This window comes from Stegostoma tigrinum, chromosome 20 (genome assembly GCF_030684315.1).
Source record: "Stegostoma tigrinum isolate sSteTig4 chromosome 20, sSteTig4.hap1, whole genome shotgun sequence".
Lineage (NCBI taxonomy): Eukaryota > Metazoa > Chordata > Chondrichthyes > Orectolobiformes > Stegostomatidae > Stegostoma > Stegostoma tigrinum.
The window spans coordinates 39,146,059-39,159,528 of NC_081373.1; the positions used below are offsets into that span (position 1 = coordinate 39,146,059).

The following is a 13,470-nucleotide window of genomic DNA, read 5'->3' on the forward strand; positions in this document are numbered from 1 at the left end:
AACATCCAAAAATATGCTTGTACTTTTAAGCATTCAATTAGTATACTTTTTAGAACTGTTTTGCTGATTGCATCAGTGCATTCAAATAGTGTTTTTGCCAATAATCTTACATTTCAGGCACGCTCTCAGCTAAAATGATACAAACATTGGAGAAACCAAAGGAATGGAACATGCAATGTTGTAACTTTCACCAGTGAAACAATACTACTTTACACTCCCTTATCACCCATAACTTATGCTCAAGCTATACCTACCTCAATTTATCGTCTACATTTCCAAGTCTTTCCAAATATCCATGTGTTTGTTGTGCAGACTTTAAATGATTTTGAGCTTTGGCAGCAAGCAGGCCAATAAAGCCTATGTTACCCTGGGCCACAAATACTAAAAAACATAACACAATAATATCAGTTTTGAATCCATGAGAGCCTCAGGCTTTTGACTGCTTGGTTTCCTTTAGGGACTGGAGTTTGCTTTTTGAGGAAGGGTCATCAGACCTAAAATGTTAACTGATTTTTTTCTTCACAGATGCTGCCAGACCTGAGCTCTTCCAGCAATTTCTGATTTTGTTTCTTGTTTTTTTTTGACTAGACAATTACCCACTTCACATCATTTCAATGAATCCAGCACAGAGTACATTAATACTTCTCCGACCTAAGTTCAGAACAACAGGTCGACTTAGCTTAAAGCAATCACCAAATCTATTTTCCAAGCCTGCAAGCAATTATGTAAACAACTGTACTTCTGGCAGCTAAGTATTTTGTGAATTTATAACTTGCTTAATAGTGATGAGATTAAAGCTACTGTAAATTGAAGCCAACAATTAAAAATGAAAGTGAACAGTCTAATAAAATTTATTAAAATTTGAAACAGTATTTTAAAAATACAATTAATGTCAAAAAGAAATCCATGCATTTAACCGTGCAAAGAATTATTTCCAACAAAAGGTATATTCACATAATGGTTGGTATGTCAGACTAATTGGTGATTCAATTTTTCAAATATTTCTTAAAAGTGAGTAATAATGTAGAAGTTAACAATAGTATGACACTCCAGAACTCTTTTCAGAATTTTAATTTTTAGTCAACAACGAGAGCAACAACAGTGTAAAATAAACAGCGCAGGCAGTAAAACAGACCCCAAACAATGGAACATCCCATCTGATTTCTGTTCATTGGTTCAAACACTTTTACAGTATAAGTTCAATCTTTGTCCTTTCTCCTCACTTAAATATAAGCAGATTAATACCATACCATGTCAGATTCAAAAGACATCCTATTAGCTTAGCCAACAATACCTTCTCCATCCTGAGTAATCTAATACTCTGAAACATGAGCTAATCAGTGAATTATGGTACAACCTAAGTACTTGTTATCAAGGAAAATTCAAAATTATAATGAAATATGATACAAAATCAGTTTATACCCATACGGGACAGAAAAAAGAACAGCCAGTAATAAAATAAGTAAGAGTCAACATAAAATCATATAAAATTGAAAACAAAAGTGCACAGATCCAGGCACATGAGAGAGATTGCAACTCCACCAAAAGGGGACAGAACAGATAACATGAGCTACAAATTGAGAGTACAAAAAGAAACTCAAACGGAAATAAGAGCCAAAGGGAAAATTTGTTACAATTGTCTTGGGGAACAATGTATGTTCAGGAGAAACTCAACAGGTCTGACAGTATCTGTGAAGAAATATTTAATGTTTTAATGTTTTGAACACAATGTGACACTTTCATTGACTCTAACTGCTCACTGTGTTTCTGTCCCGCAGACGCTGGCAGACTTACTGAGTCTTTTCTAGCCTTTCCCGTTTTTATTTCAGATTTCCAGAAATTTGTTTTTTTTTAAAAACGTGGGCTCCTTAAGGCCAGATAATGGTGATAACTGTTCACTGAAAGTGAGAAAATGGCAAGACATTCAATAATTTGGGAAGATAATTGCCTAGTGACATTATTACTCAACTATTAACCCAGTGAACCAGGTAATGTTCTGATGACCCAGGTCAAATATGGCTAGTATGGTTGATGGAATTTGATTTGAACAAAAATCTGGATTAAAATGTCCAATTATGATCAGGAAACTATTGTCAATTGTCAGAAAAACCTATCTCATCCACCGATGTCCTTCAGGGAAGGAAACAACCGTCTCTTCATGATTTGGCTTACATGTGACTCCAAACCCACAACAATTTGGTTGACTCTTTGCCCTCTGAGCAATTAGCGATGGGCAACAAATGCTGGTCTAGCCAGCAAAACACATATTTCCTGAATGATTGAAAAGAAATTGCTTTGCTTTAGTCATGACAAAAGAGGAAGAGAACAGAACAAGAGATGCTTCAAAGAACTTTTCTGAATCAAAGACAAAGACCACAAAATTAAATTTCTTGACACGCGAGCCACAAATTCACGGTGGCCTTTTCTCATTGAGACTGAGGCAGGAAAGAAGCACAATAGTTCACCAATGTCATCAGTGTCACCCTAGCTCCAGAGTCTCCAGTGCCAATCTTGTCTGCACAAGGTTGACAACATCAGCTGATCACAATAGCCTACTTTGCCTTAAAGGGAAAGGAGAAAAACAAGTTGGCGCAATGAAAATTCTTGGAAACTGGACACCAGAGAAGACAGAGGAATCTAGACTGATTAATACAAACTGCAAGTGTTAGCATACAGGTTGTAGGAGGAGTGATGTCCCACTCCCACATCGCACAGGAGATTCTGAAGAATGACCCTCACAAGCCAACAAAAGCAACCAGCCAGGAACATGGGGCTTAGGACTTACGAGCAAAAGTTGGCCATTTGACAATTCAAAGCTGCTTTGTTATTTGATAAAATCAAAACTGATTAGACTAAAGTATCAATTCCACTTTTATGTCTGTTGTCTATAAACCTTGATTCCCTTCATTGTTTATGGCTACAAAGGATTTGAGAAAGGTCACAAAGGTCAATTAATCAAGTATGGGCCTCAGGACCAAGTAGAAGCCACAAAAGGTTGAATGCCTTCAGAATAGAGATCAATGTCAGTGAATGTTCTTCTTGTTACATCTTTGGCCACGCACAACACCAGCCTCTTGCTCTATTGAAAACACTCCATCCTCATCAATATCCAACAGCATTTACCGGTAGTCAGGATCCTCATTTGACATCAAGAGACTCTATCTCACCCTCACACACCTGTCAATGCTGCCGGTCTCTCGCCCATCACAGAGCGGGGATCAGCATGTGACAAGTCATCCAGCAATAGTGGCTTGCAGTCAAACAGAGGGAAGAAGAGGATTCATTTGCTAGTTCACCAGAGGGCAAAGGGGCTGGCAACTACTGATGTACTGAACTCTGATGTGGACCCTGATAGAATGGCATGCAGAATAGCACTGAGTCAGCATCCAATCTGATATGGTGGGTGCATTTATTGATCTACTGGATAGCTTCTTCATGTTTTGAGCAGGTTTCAACCAAAGAGACAAGGACATGGCATAGAGTCTGCTCTGTACACATCTGTTCCTTCTCAGCGTGACACCCAGAGGCACCACAACTGCAACCCCCATGTCTGTTATATTCTAATTCCTCTGCTATTCCAGAGAGCTACAGCAACTCCCAGACAAATGCAGGAATGCACCATAACAATCCCAAAACATTCCAGAGTACATGGAGACATTTTCGGTGGATAAAGTTTCACAAATGTGATTTCATCAAAATCACTTAAAATAAATCTGAATGTAGAACCACCCTCTTTGTTACTTCATGCTTTGCTTTCTCATTACTGAATCTTATTTGGATTGTGAAAAATCAGGACGTTACTGTCTCCAAACGTTCAGACATACAAACAGGATGGAGCTGTGTATTCAATGATGGTCACTGCAGAGGTAACAGCTTGCAATAGACAGAGCTAAGTGACCGTATAGGAAATAAATGGTAGAACAAACAAACAAAAAAATTAGAATTTTTTGTAGTGCACGCATACTTCAAATTTGACATCAATCCCGTTTCAATTTTGCAACAATGCTAAACTTGAGGTATTTGAATCAGATGTTAACCGCTAACATTAACCTGCTGCATAACAGGGGAGACTACATCCTCGAGGAAGTCAAATTCCGTTCACTCATGTTGAATGCTGGATTGACGGTACTATTTTACACTGTAACTGTAACGTCACTGCAGTGAAACTACTTTGCACCAGCATTACAGCGCTCATGTAAATGCATTAAGTACAGTACTTGGAAAACTATAGTTGAAATAATTGAAATATTTTGAAACAATATGCAAGAAGTAGAAGTTTTTGTAATGCTATTCTAACCAATAACTCTGTTGGTATCAATATCACAATTCAATTTATCAAAGGTTGTAAAACATATTGGTGTATAGGAGACAAAATTAACCAGTGATCAATAAAAAGGATCATCGAGTGGACCATATCACTGGGAGTCAATCTGCTACATCCTGTTTTGTGGCATTGATAAAATTAAATTTCTCTTCCATGGTCATGTAAACATTTAGCTGAAACAAAATTCTGTTAGAGCTGTGAAATCAGGATGTGTGATTTAGGCACGTGTACAGTATATACATCATGAAAATTAGTGTGGCACATCATCTCCAACCGAAGACAGGTCTCTGGCTTATTGTCCATTGATGCTTCATCCTATGCCATTGTCTTGGCTGATTTTATCATTAGGGGTTTGCTATTGCCTTCTACTCTCAGGAACTTGGTGAGGAGGCAGGTCCTAATTTGCCTCAGTTTGAGCAGAAATCAAACTAGAGTTGCTGGCATCATTCTGGACCACATGCTAGTCATTTAAGCTAACCAGTTCTATATATTTGCATGCAGCACAGCAGCTTAATGACTCACCTTTAGCTTCATTTTCACCATCTAGCACCAGTTGGAAAACATCAGAAGCCAGAGCCAGTCCAGCCTTGATCAGTAATGATCGACTGTGTTGCAAGTTGCTATTTCTTCTGACCTTCAACACAAGAAAACAATATTTTCTCAATTTGTGAAATTGCTTAGAAGCAAATAGATTATCAACTGTGTCATGTCTGTGCACGTTTTGCTTTCAACAAGTTGTCACCCCACAAGCAAACTTTAGTTTATCTTCCAACTTATTAAATATGTCATACTACCACCTCCAAAAAGGAACATGTACATTAATCAAAACCGTAAATTAGATAATAACATGGAGATCCTTTCTGGTTTTGCTCTCATGCAGTCCAGGAATGATTCAAAGAAGTAAATTTGTTTAAACAACCTGGAACACAAATGATAGATCATCTTTTTACCAAAAATTATTAAATATAATTCTTTTTACATTGAGGAGTTGCCATTGTATAAGCTGCTCAGTTTGTACTACCATCCATTTGTCTGGATGCATTCAACTCCAACAGTACTGAAGAAACTCAGCACCATCCAGTGCACTTAACCAGCACCCCTCTCTACTGCCTTCAACATTCATTCCCTCCACCACTGACGCATGGTGACAGTGTAGATCAACAAACTGCACCACAGCAACTCCATGAGATTCAGTTACAAACACCTACCAAACACATGAACTCTACCACCTGTGATGAATTCATGTTTTGTTGTACACATTTGATCTATGTAGAACCAGCAATCTGCTGTGAATTTGAACATTCAAGAAAGAAATGATTCCGATGGGTTTGACTGTTAGACTGCTAAATTCAATTCTGCCTGTCAATAAGGGAAATGCTTGTTCTGATGCTTTCAGCAGATCACTCAGAACAGGTCAAGAGTTACGAGACCATCAATTTCAAGCAGTTGAATGGAGGCAGTCAAAGGAAAAGGTTGTTATCTTCAGGCTATAAGTTAGTCAGGTACTTAACAGCAGGGAGAAGAACCTGCATCCCAAAAAAAAAGGTGATGGTGTTGCAGGCTTCCAGCAGTATGGCCTCAGGAGATGGCCTGGAAGCCAGGTAGTGTGGTTAAGTGTTGGAGTCAGGAAAAGACCACGGAGCTGCAAGATTCTGAAGAGGCCACGTGTATTTGTTCAGTGCTGAGAATGAAGGTGACTGAAGTCCACAGGCAACATTTGTGTTATGCAGCAGTGAACTCTAGCATTTAGAAAAACGTGCGGGGGCTCTACCAGCTTGGTGAAGCTAACCGTCTGTAGGCAAGTGGAAATTATGCCTGTGTACAGCAACAAGACAGCAGTTCCCAGAAATAATGGGCTGCAGATCAGATTGCAAGGGTGAACTACGAGAGCATGAGCAGTCCTTCAGGCAGTCCTAAGACAGCAGTTTCTGGAAGAGTTCCAAAGCTAGGTCTTCAAAAGTGAAGAACGTACTGTAAAAATGGAAGAATGTAAAGTTTTAATGAGATTTGGTGCCCTACAGTGACTAACATCTGGGGATTGCTATGAAATATATTGTATCTGTCTTAACCACATTTGTTATTTGATCTATTCTGTGCAATATTCAAGCACAGTTTATTTGTTACCTATAAGTGCATTGTATTAATTTTGGAATATTAGAACATAAGTTGTGTGTATTGCACAGCTCTAACTTTGTGCAATAAAGCTTACTACTGTTTGTTCAAAACCATGGATTCAGGAGGCTCTATTCACTTAAGTGCCCAGATTGTACACTTTGTTTACATCTTTAAAAAAATCCCTGGCCCTAGCAAAATTGTAGCATAAATTTGGCAGTCGAAGGGCAAGCGCAACAAAAATACGGGAACACCAGGCTCTCTTCCAGTCCTATGGGTCCACTGCAACCAACCTGGAGATAACAGGCTGAGACACTGTGGAGTCATCAATCCAAGAGGTGGGCCAATGTTCCCTGCAATGTGTCACAGGGAGCAACAGAGTATGATGAAACTGGTTGGAAGAACAGTCAGTGATGATGCAAGGACAGGAGAGGTGATGAGGTGTACCCAGAGATGATGTTGGAAGCACAGAGGGCAGGAACGCTTGAAAGTTTGGGAGGATGATGTGTGTTACAGCCATTGACTGAATATGATGTATGTAATAGTGAGTGATAGTCCATCAGCTTCGGTGAGATGTGTGAGAAGTGGTAAAGTCACCGTGAGTGTTGGCCCTGTGGTTGAGAGGCAGAATAGAGATGATCGTGACACTTAGAGCACAGAAGATCACTGACAAATTCAGAAACTGCTGGAAAAACTCAGCAGATCTGGCAGCATGTGCAGAAAGCAAGCAGAGTTAACACTTCAGGTCCAGTGACGCTTCTTCAGAATTCATCGGTTTCATTTTTTACAGAAGGTCACTGAACTTATTCCTGTACTACTAGGCATTCCTATTAGCCCAGGGCACACAGCAGACCAGGGCCACTATCTGGGTTCAGACTAGCTATGTATGGTGGTGTAGCCTCCTGCAGCAGTCAGCAGGAAAAAAACCCTGCCCTTCTTGCCACCTCCTTGTCCTCAAGCACTGCCAAACTACTGTCTGCAAAGCAGGGCCAAGCATTCTGTTCTGGGCTACGTCTTCAGTGATAGTGGTTGAGTGCCACAGTGTGAGGAGCAACTCCTGGCTTGCAGCATCTGAAAGGTGTGCAGCTTCAAGTATGACATCAGTGACTTGAACACAAGGTTTCTCAGTTCAGGAGCAAAACTCCAGGCCTCATACTCCATCTCCAACTTTGCAACTAATTACTCACACACAGCATAAACATCCCACTCCAACCCAAGTAAAAATATATTTTTCCCCTTAGTTACATAAAAGCCTTCCAACTGAAGCAATTGCTTTAGATCAGACATCTTAGATATTAGCTAAAATAATGCAATTTTTGAGTGCCTTAATTCTCGATCCGCTGGATTGTCACGGTAGGTTGTAGACATTGCAGTTTCAACAGGAACTTCCGGCCAAAAAGGCACAGAAAGGTACAGTAGTTTTAGTGTTCTTTAAAGATTAGGAGCAGAGGAGCCCTTCCCTTTGAAACTTTATACGTAACTGAATGACGGGCTGTCCCTTTCGATATTCAGCAACACTTTTAGCATCCACAAGTTAGAACTCAATACTCCCTTACCGATGGGAGTTTAACATAGGATTCTGTGTTTCTATTCCTAGCTTGTGACATATTTAAATCCATGTCATAGTAACATACTTGCATATTCACTTGTATTATTTGGATGTGCTTATGCCTATAGATTGAAAACCTAATGAGGTATAACATAGCATGAAGTAAAACAAAATTGGGTTGGTCTCTCAAGCTATAATGAAAAAGTTTTAATCTGTATATTTTCAGCACAATTCTTAAAACCTCTTTGCATTTACCTGTTCAATCATCTTGATTGCTTGATCCTCTAACTCTCTGGGAGAGTCATAAACTCCTGAATATACTTGCAAACGGTGCAGTTCTTCAGTAATGTATTTTTCATATGGTCCTTTGTTACAGACAGAATAAGCCTTTTTAAGTTGCTCGATGGCAACCTCAATCCGTTCCTCATCTTCTTCAATCTGAGCAATTTCTATATGAACTTGACAGCGGAGCTGGGACAAAGAACTACACAATTTAAAAGAGAAGTGCAAAGTTTATGAAAGGCAATTTAACATTATATTAAAAAATAGTTAGAAACATTATTCTTCCAAATTACAAAATGGAACCACATATTATAACATCGATGTCAATGGTCATGCATTTAGAATTTGGCGGCTTAACCCAAAAAAGTGTAATGCACAGTTCAGTCAGAAAATATTTCTAACATTTCTGGGCGGCACGGTGGCTCAGTGGTTAGCACTGCAGCCTCACAGCACCAGAGACCCAGGTTCAATTCCAGTCTCGGGTAACTGTCTGTGCAGAGTTTGCACATTCTCCCCATGTTTGCCTGCGTTTCGTCCGGGTGCTCCAGTTGCCTCCCACAGTCCAAAGATGTGCAGGCTAGGTGGATTGTCTGTGCTAAATTGCCTGTAGTGTTCAGGGGTGTGTGGGTTATAGGGGGATGGGTCTGGAGTAATGTGGACTTGTTGGGTCAAAGGGCCTGTCGGGAATCTAATCTAAAAAAAAATTAATTTTAGCACTTCATCGATTGATTTGTTTACGTATCACCATTAAAAGTCTATGGAGCCTGAAAATTAATTACGTTATTAATTATTTCAGAAAATTGAACCATGGCAATAAGGCATCTCCGTCATGATACTGGAGTTCTAAAATAAAAACAGGAATTGCTGGAGGCCCTCAGCAGGTAGAAGCAGAATTTTCCGTTGTCTTGAGGAGTATGGACAAGCAAGTACATTAGGAAATCACACAGAGAATGGTAACATCATATTTCCAATATTGGAAAAAAGTTTCCATTTTCACATTAGGGTTTAAACAAAGAGTTATGAATTACATTAAGGAATGGCAACTTAATCATTAAGCTGCAGAGTTTGTCAACAGCAAAGTTTTCCATTCGAACAACGTCCAGTTTATCTGTGACCACCAATAACAGATTTTGAGGGCGTGTACCATATATTCTGGAATTGCAAGAATATGCAAATACTCGGAAAAAACACAAGTTCCTCCATCCTTCCAAGGGCCTCTGGCCATACAAGAATATCTCCTGGGAGACCATGTCTACCCCTCCAAGCGCAGACAACGTATCAAAAAAGCGTACTGAAGAGCTATTCAAGACCCGAGGATGAAATTCATCACTACCCAAACAACTATTAGCTGCAGCTCCGTCAGCTTTATTAGTCCTCCTTCCAGTGTGACTATAATTTCACAGCGTTTCTCTCTCCGTTCCACCTTCTGATTTATAAACATTACTGCATTGTTGTTGTATCCACTCAAATAAAGACACAATTAAAATTTTAGTTTATTTTATCTACATTTTCTTCACTATGGACTCCCCAATCTCTTTCTCTCTATAGAACCAACATTCATTCTACTTAATCTTTGCTTTGTTTTTAGATAACTGTTGAAAATCTTGGTCCCCATTTTTACATTTCTAGCTGGCGTTCTCTCAGACTGTAAAGTCTGATTACACCTCTTAATTAACAGTTTAGTTATTCTCTGCCATTCTTTACTTTAGATCAATTATCTGGCTCGCACTGATAATGCACCGTGAGGATGTTAAACTAATTAATTCTGGGAGTTCCACACCTCACGCGGGAGGAAATCCTGATTTGGAAATCCTGGTTGTCCAGCACCTGCATCACCCCAGGGAGTGCCAGGATTCAGTAGCTAGCACTGCAGAAAGTGGCCTGAAAGGATCACAGCTACCAGAGAAAGATAACTCTCAGGAATTTATGGTGAGGAGGTACCCTCCTCAGGGAGGTAGAAGAAACAGGAATGGGGTGGGGCCAATTCCTGTTCAACAGGTAGCACCTCAGCGGGTTGTCCCACTGCGTACAGGAAATTAGGTCCCCACTCTCCCACCCTTTCCCACCTTTCAAAAGATGTTAAAAAATAGGTTACCCACTCCTGTTCGATTGCCTTGCCAGTGTATTACTGGCCTCCAACTAAGCTTTTTACAGAGTCTCAACTAACTCCTAAGTATTTATCTGCATGAATGGACTGTCAACTCTGGTGCTGTCTATCCAGGGTGAGGTACGTGAGAGGTGGTGAGCTATTTTGTTTCCTTCCCCATATGAAAATGCACCTAGTGGAGGACTGTAATATTCAGTCCCCTGTATCTCACCACAGATCAGATGCTGCCAGATCCGTTGAGTTTCTCCAGCGCATTCTGTTTTCATATATCTTCATATACTTTCATGGGATGTGGGCATCACAGGCAAGGCCACATCAGAGGAATTAAGAGTCAACGCTATTGCAAAGGGTCTGGAGTCACATGTGGGTTAGTCCAGGTAAGAAGAGCAGATTTCCTTTCTAAAAGATGTTCTATTCTGGGACTTTTGCACTGCACAGCCAATATTTTTGCTGAAACGTTAAGTAGCTAAACATTCACTCAAGAGCTCTAACTTAAGAATTTAGATATTAAGTTAATGTCTTGAATTAATATTACTTACATAAACTCTGTCAAGTAGAAGGTAAAACAATGGAGCCTGTCAGTCTTTTGGGACATAACAGTGACATGTTTGATAGATTGAAGGGGACAATCACCAGTTCAATTTGCTATTTCTCAACTAAAATTGTGGGAAATTAATTTTATTACAGGCTGGGAAAATAATAGAGAATTTGGTATCTTAGTACATTGTTCACTCCTTTATTATTAAGAACAGTACTTGAAATATGTCTTGTGCCCATTTCAAATCATGTATGGAGTTAGCCATGGTTTTAAGAAAAAATAAAGGGATTGTCAGTTGAGTGAAAGAAAGTTATCTCCCTGTTAAAATGCATTTCTGATAATAGTTGTTCCTTTTGTGCAGCAAATGACATAAGGTGCCACCCTATTCTGAATGCTACTCCAAACATTTCCTCCTGATTTAGCAGAAATTAAAGAATCTATTTCAAATAGTAATTTATGCAAGATTTGTTCAAAGGGCAGTTTTTTTTCTGGAAGTTTAATGTAGAATACAGCTGACACACAAATGTTGCTGGTGGACCTAAATGAAAGTATAACCATGAACAATTTTCAACAGCACAATCATATTGCAATATATCTATTTCCACCCACAGCGACAAATTTACTGGTTGCCCTTTGGTTTTGAATTCTCTTCCTTTTTCTTGGCAAACTGTTAAGGTTAAAGAACAGTTAAAGCCTTTGCTGAAGTAATAACATTTCTGCATATTTCACAATACTCTACAAAAAAAGTTAATCAATAAATAAACTGGTCAATATGGGCACTGTTAACTCACAAACAGAAGTACAATGAAAACTTTTATAAAATAGCCATAACCAAACCTGTTATTGCAGAAGAACAAAGGCAATTCTAAATGAACAGATTTTGTGCAGTCCATTCTCATATTCTTGTTCTTCCATAGCTTATTGTTTTGCATGTTCAGTAAGGAACATAAAAGTACGAAACGTATCACTGATTTTGTTCAATCTCAGTAATCCTTAGTTTCATGCTCATTTTAGGGAAAAGAAGATCAGTTCATTGATAAAAAATGCTAATGCTTTCGAGATGTGATATAAGAGCTAAATGTTGAAGCTTCCTTCAATTTGTATTAGATTTTGCATCACTTTGACATGCTGTTAGACTCACTTCCATGCACATAATTTACAAATATAGGAAGAAAAGTGTGCAAAGGCAAGAAGTGCCATACCAGGCAGAATTTTACATTCCAAACCTGATGGATTTGTGGAAGAGGGGTTAGGATGGTAACAGAATGGCCAATAAACTGTCTTTTCATGACTTTCCAATTGGCTTTGCACCCACCATGACCGCTCCATAATTTTTCAGTGGGACAGCCAAAAGCTAGATTGGCTATCCAGCACAGCAGTGCCCCAGTTGAGAAACTTGCATGGACAATTAAAAATGATATAAGGCCTCATTCTCACCCGCCCCAATTTTCAAACTGGCAGGAGGAGCTCAGGAAAGGATGAGGCTAGCAACAAGACCCTCTCAGCGTTCAGGTGGAAATAGTGAGAACCTCCATCAACAGTTTCCTTTCAGCATCAAATGCCACCCCGACTCCAGCAAGGTCTGGCCCCTACAAGTGCTATCATCACAGCCATCAGGCCAACATAGCTGCTGCACTCTCAGAACACTCCTCAAGGCCTCATCTCATTACTTGGCATTCAAACAATTAGCCCTGGAGTGTCACGACCTGATTTCTATCAGTCTTGGCTTTTGGCACTGCTGGAAGCAGAGCTGATTCTCCAGCAGTCGCAGGAGGTGGAGAATTTCTCCTGAGTGAGGAGCAGAAGTCCCAAGCTTTCGCAATTAATGCTCACCACCAACACTTCCCACGTCAGATTTGGAAAAAGCATTCTAAAAAACTTGGCCAAAATGGCAAAACCCACATGCATGTCAAATTTCAAATCCCTCGCTGATGAAGGGTCTAGGCCCGAAACGTCAGCTTTTGTGCTCCTGAGATGCTGCTTGGCCTGCTGTGTTCATCCAGCCTCACATTTTATTATCTTGCATGTCAAATTTCATCACTTTAAAATTTCCTGTCACAGCTTCTTTAAGACGTTTCCAAATTTTCATTCAGAAAAATCTAACTTGTACCAAAGAAATTCAAAATCATCAATCCAAATGGAGAAAACATGAAGGTGGACTTTCCTCTCCAGTTTATGTTGGATTGCAGTGGAGCAAGTGGAATAAAAAGTGGACTTTGCAGCCATACCACTAAAGGTTTTGGAAGATATAAATGGTGGGAGAGAATATTTCTATTGGATTGTGTGGAGCTGATATTCCATCCAGTCAGGCATTCATCCTGCAGAAGCTGAAATCCAGCCCTAACTTTCTGCTGTAACTTCAATACACCTTCCATTATCCTGCAAGAATCCTATCTAATTTCTCCATCTGCCAAATGCAACTTTTTATATGACACATAGCCTATGTTCCTGACCCACTGCACCCCGATCCAACTGTCTCAGTATTGTTACATTGCAATGTACCCACTACATTTAATTAAGGAGCAACTGCTATTGATATTTGCTTTTAAAAAGTGACT

The 13,470-nt window shown here is 39.6% G+C and overlaps 1 protein-coding gene across 1 annotated transcript in view; it reads right to left on the bottom strand.

Moving 5' to 3' along the window:
• The window catches only part of LOC125462080 (cilia- and flagella-associated protein 46), a 216,794-nt gene that overhangs the window by 161,105 nt on the left and 42,219 nt on the right, over positions 1-13,470 (bottom strand). Inside the window, exons 12-14 of the mRNA XM_048551592.2 lie at positions 8,241-8,469; positions 4,847-4,958; positions 255-381 (exon numbers count right to left, since the gene is read on the bottom strand). Of these exons, the coding sequence (XP_048407549.2) occupies positions 255-381; positions 4,847-4,958; positions 8,241-8,469 (468 nt within the window). The remainder of the gene's footprint in view (positions 1-254; positions 382-4,846; positions 4,959-8,240; positions 8,470-13,470) is intronic.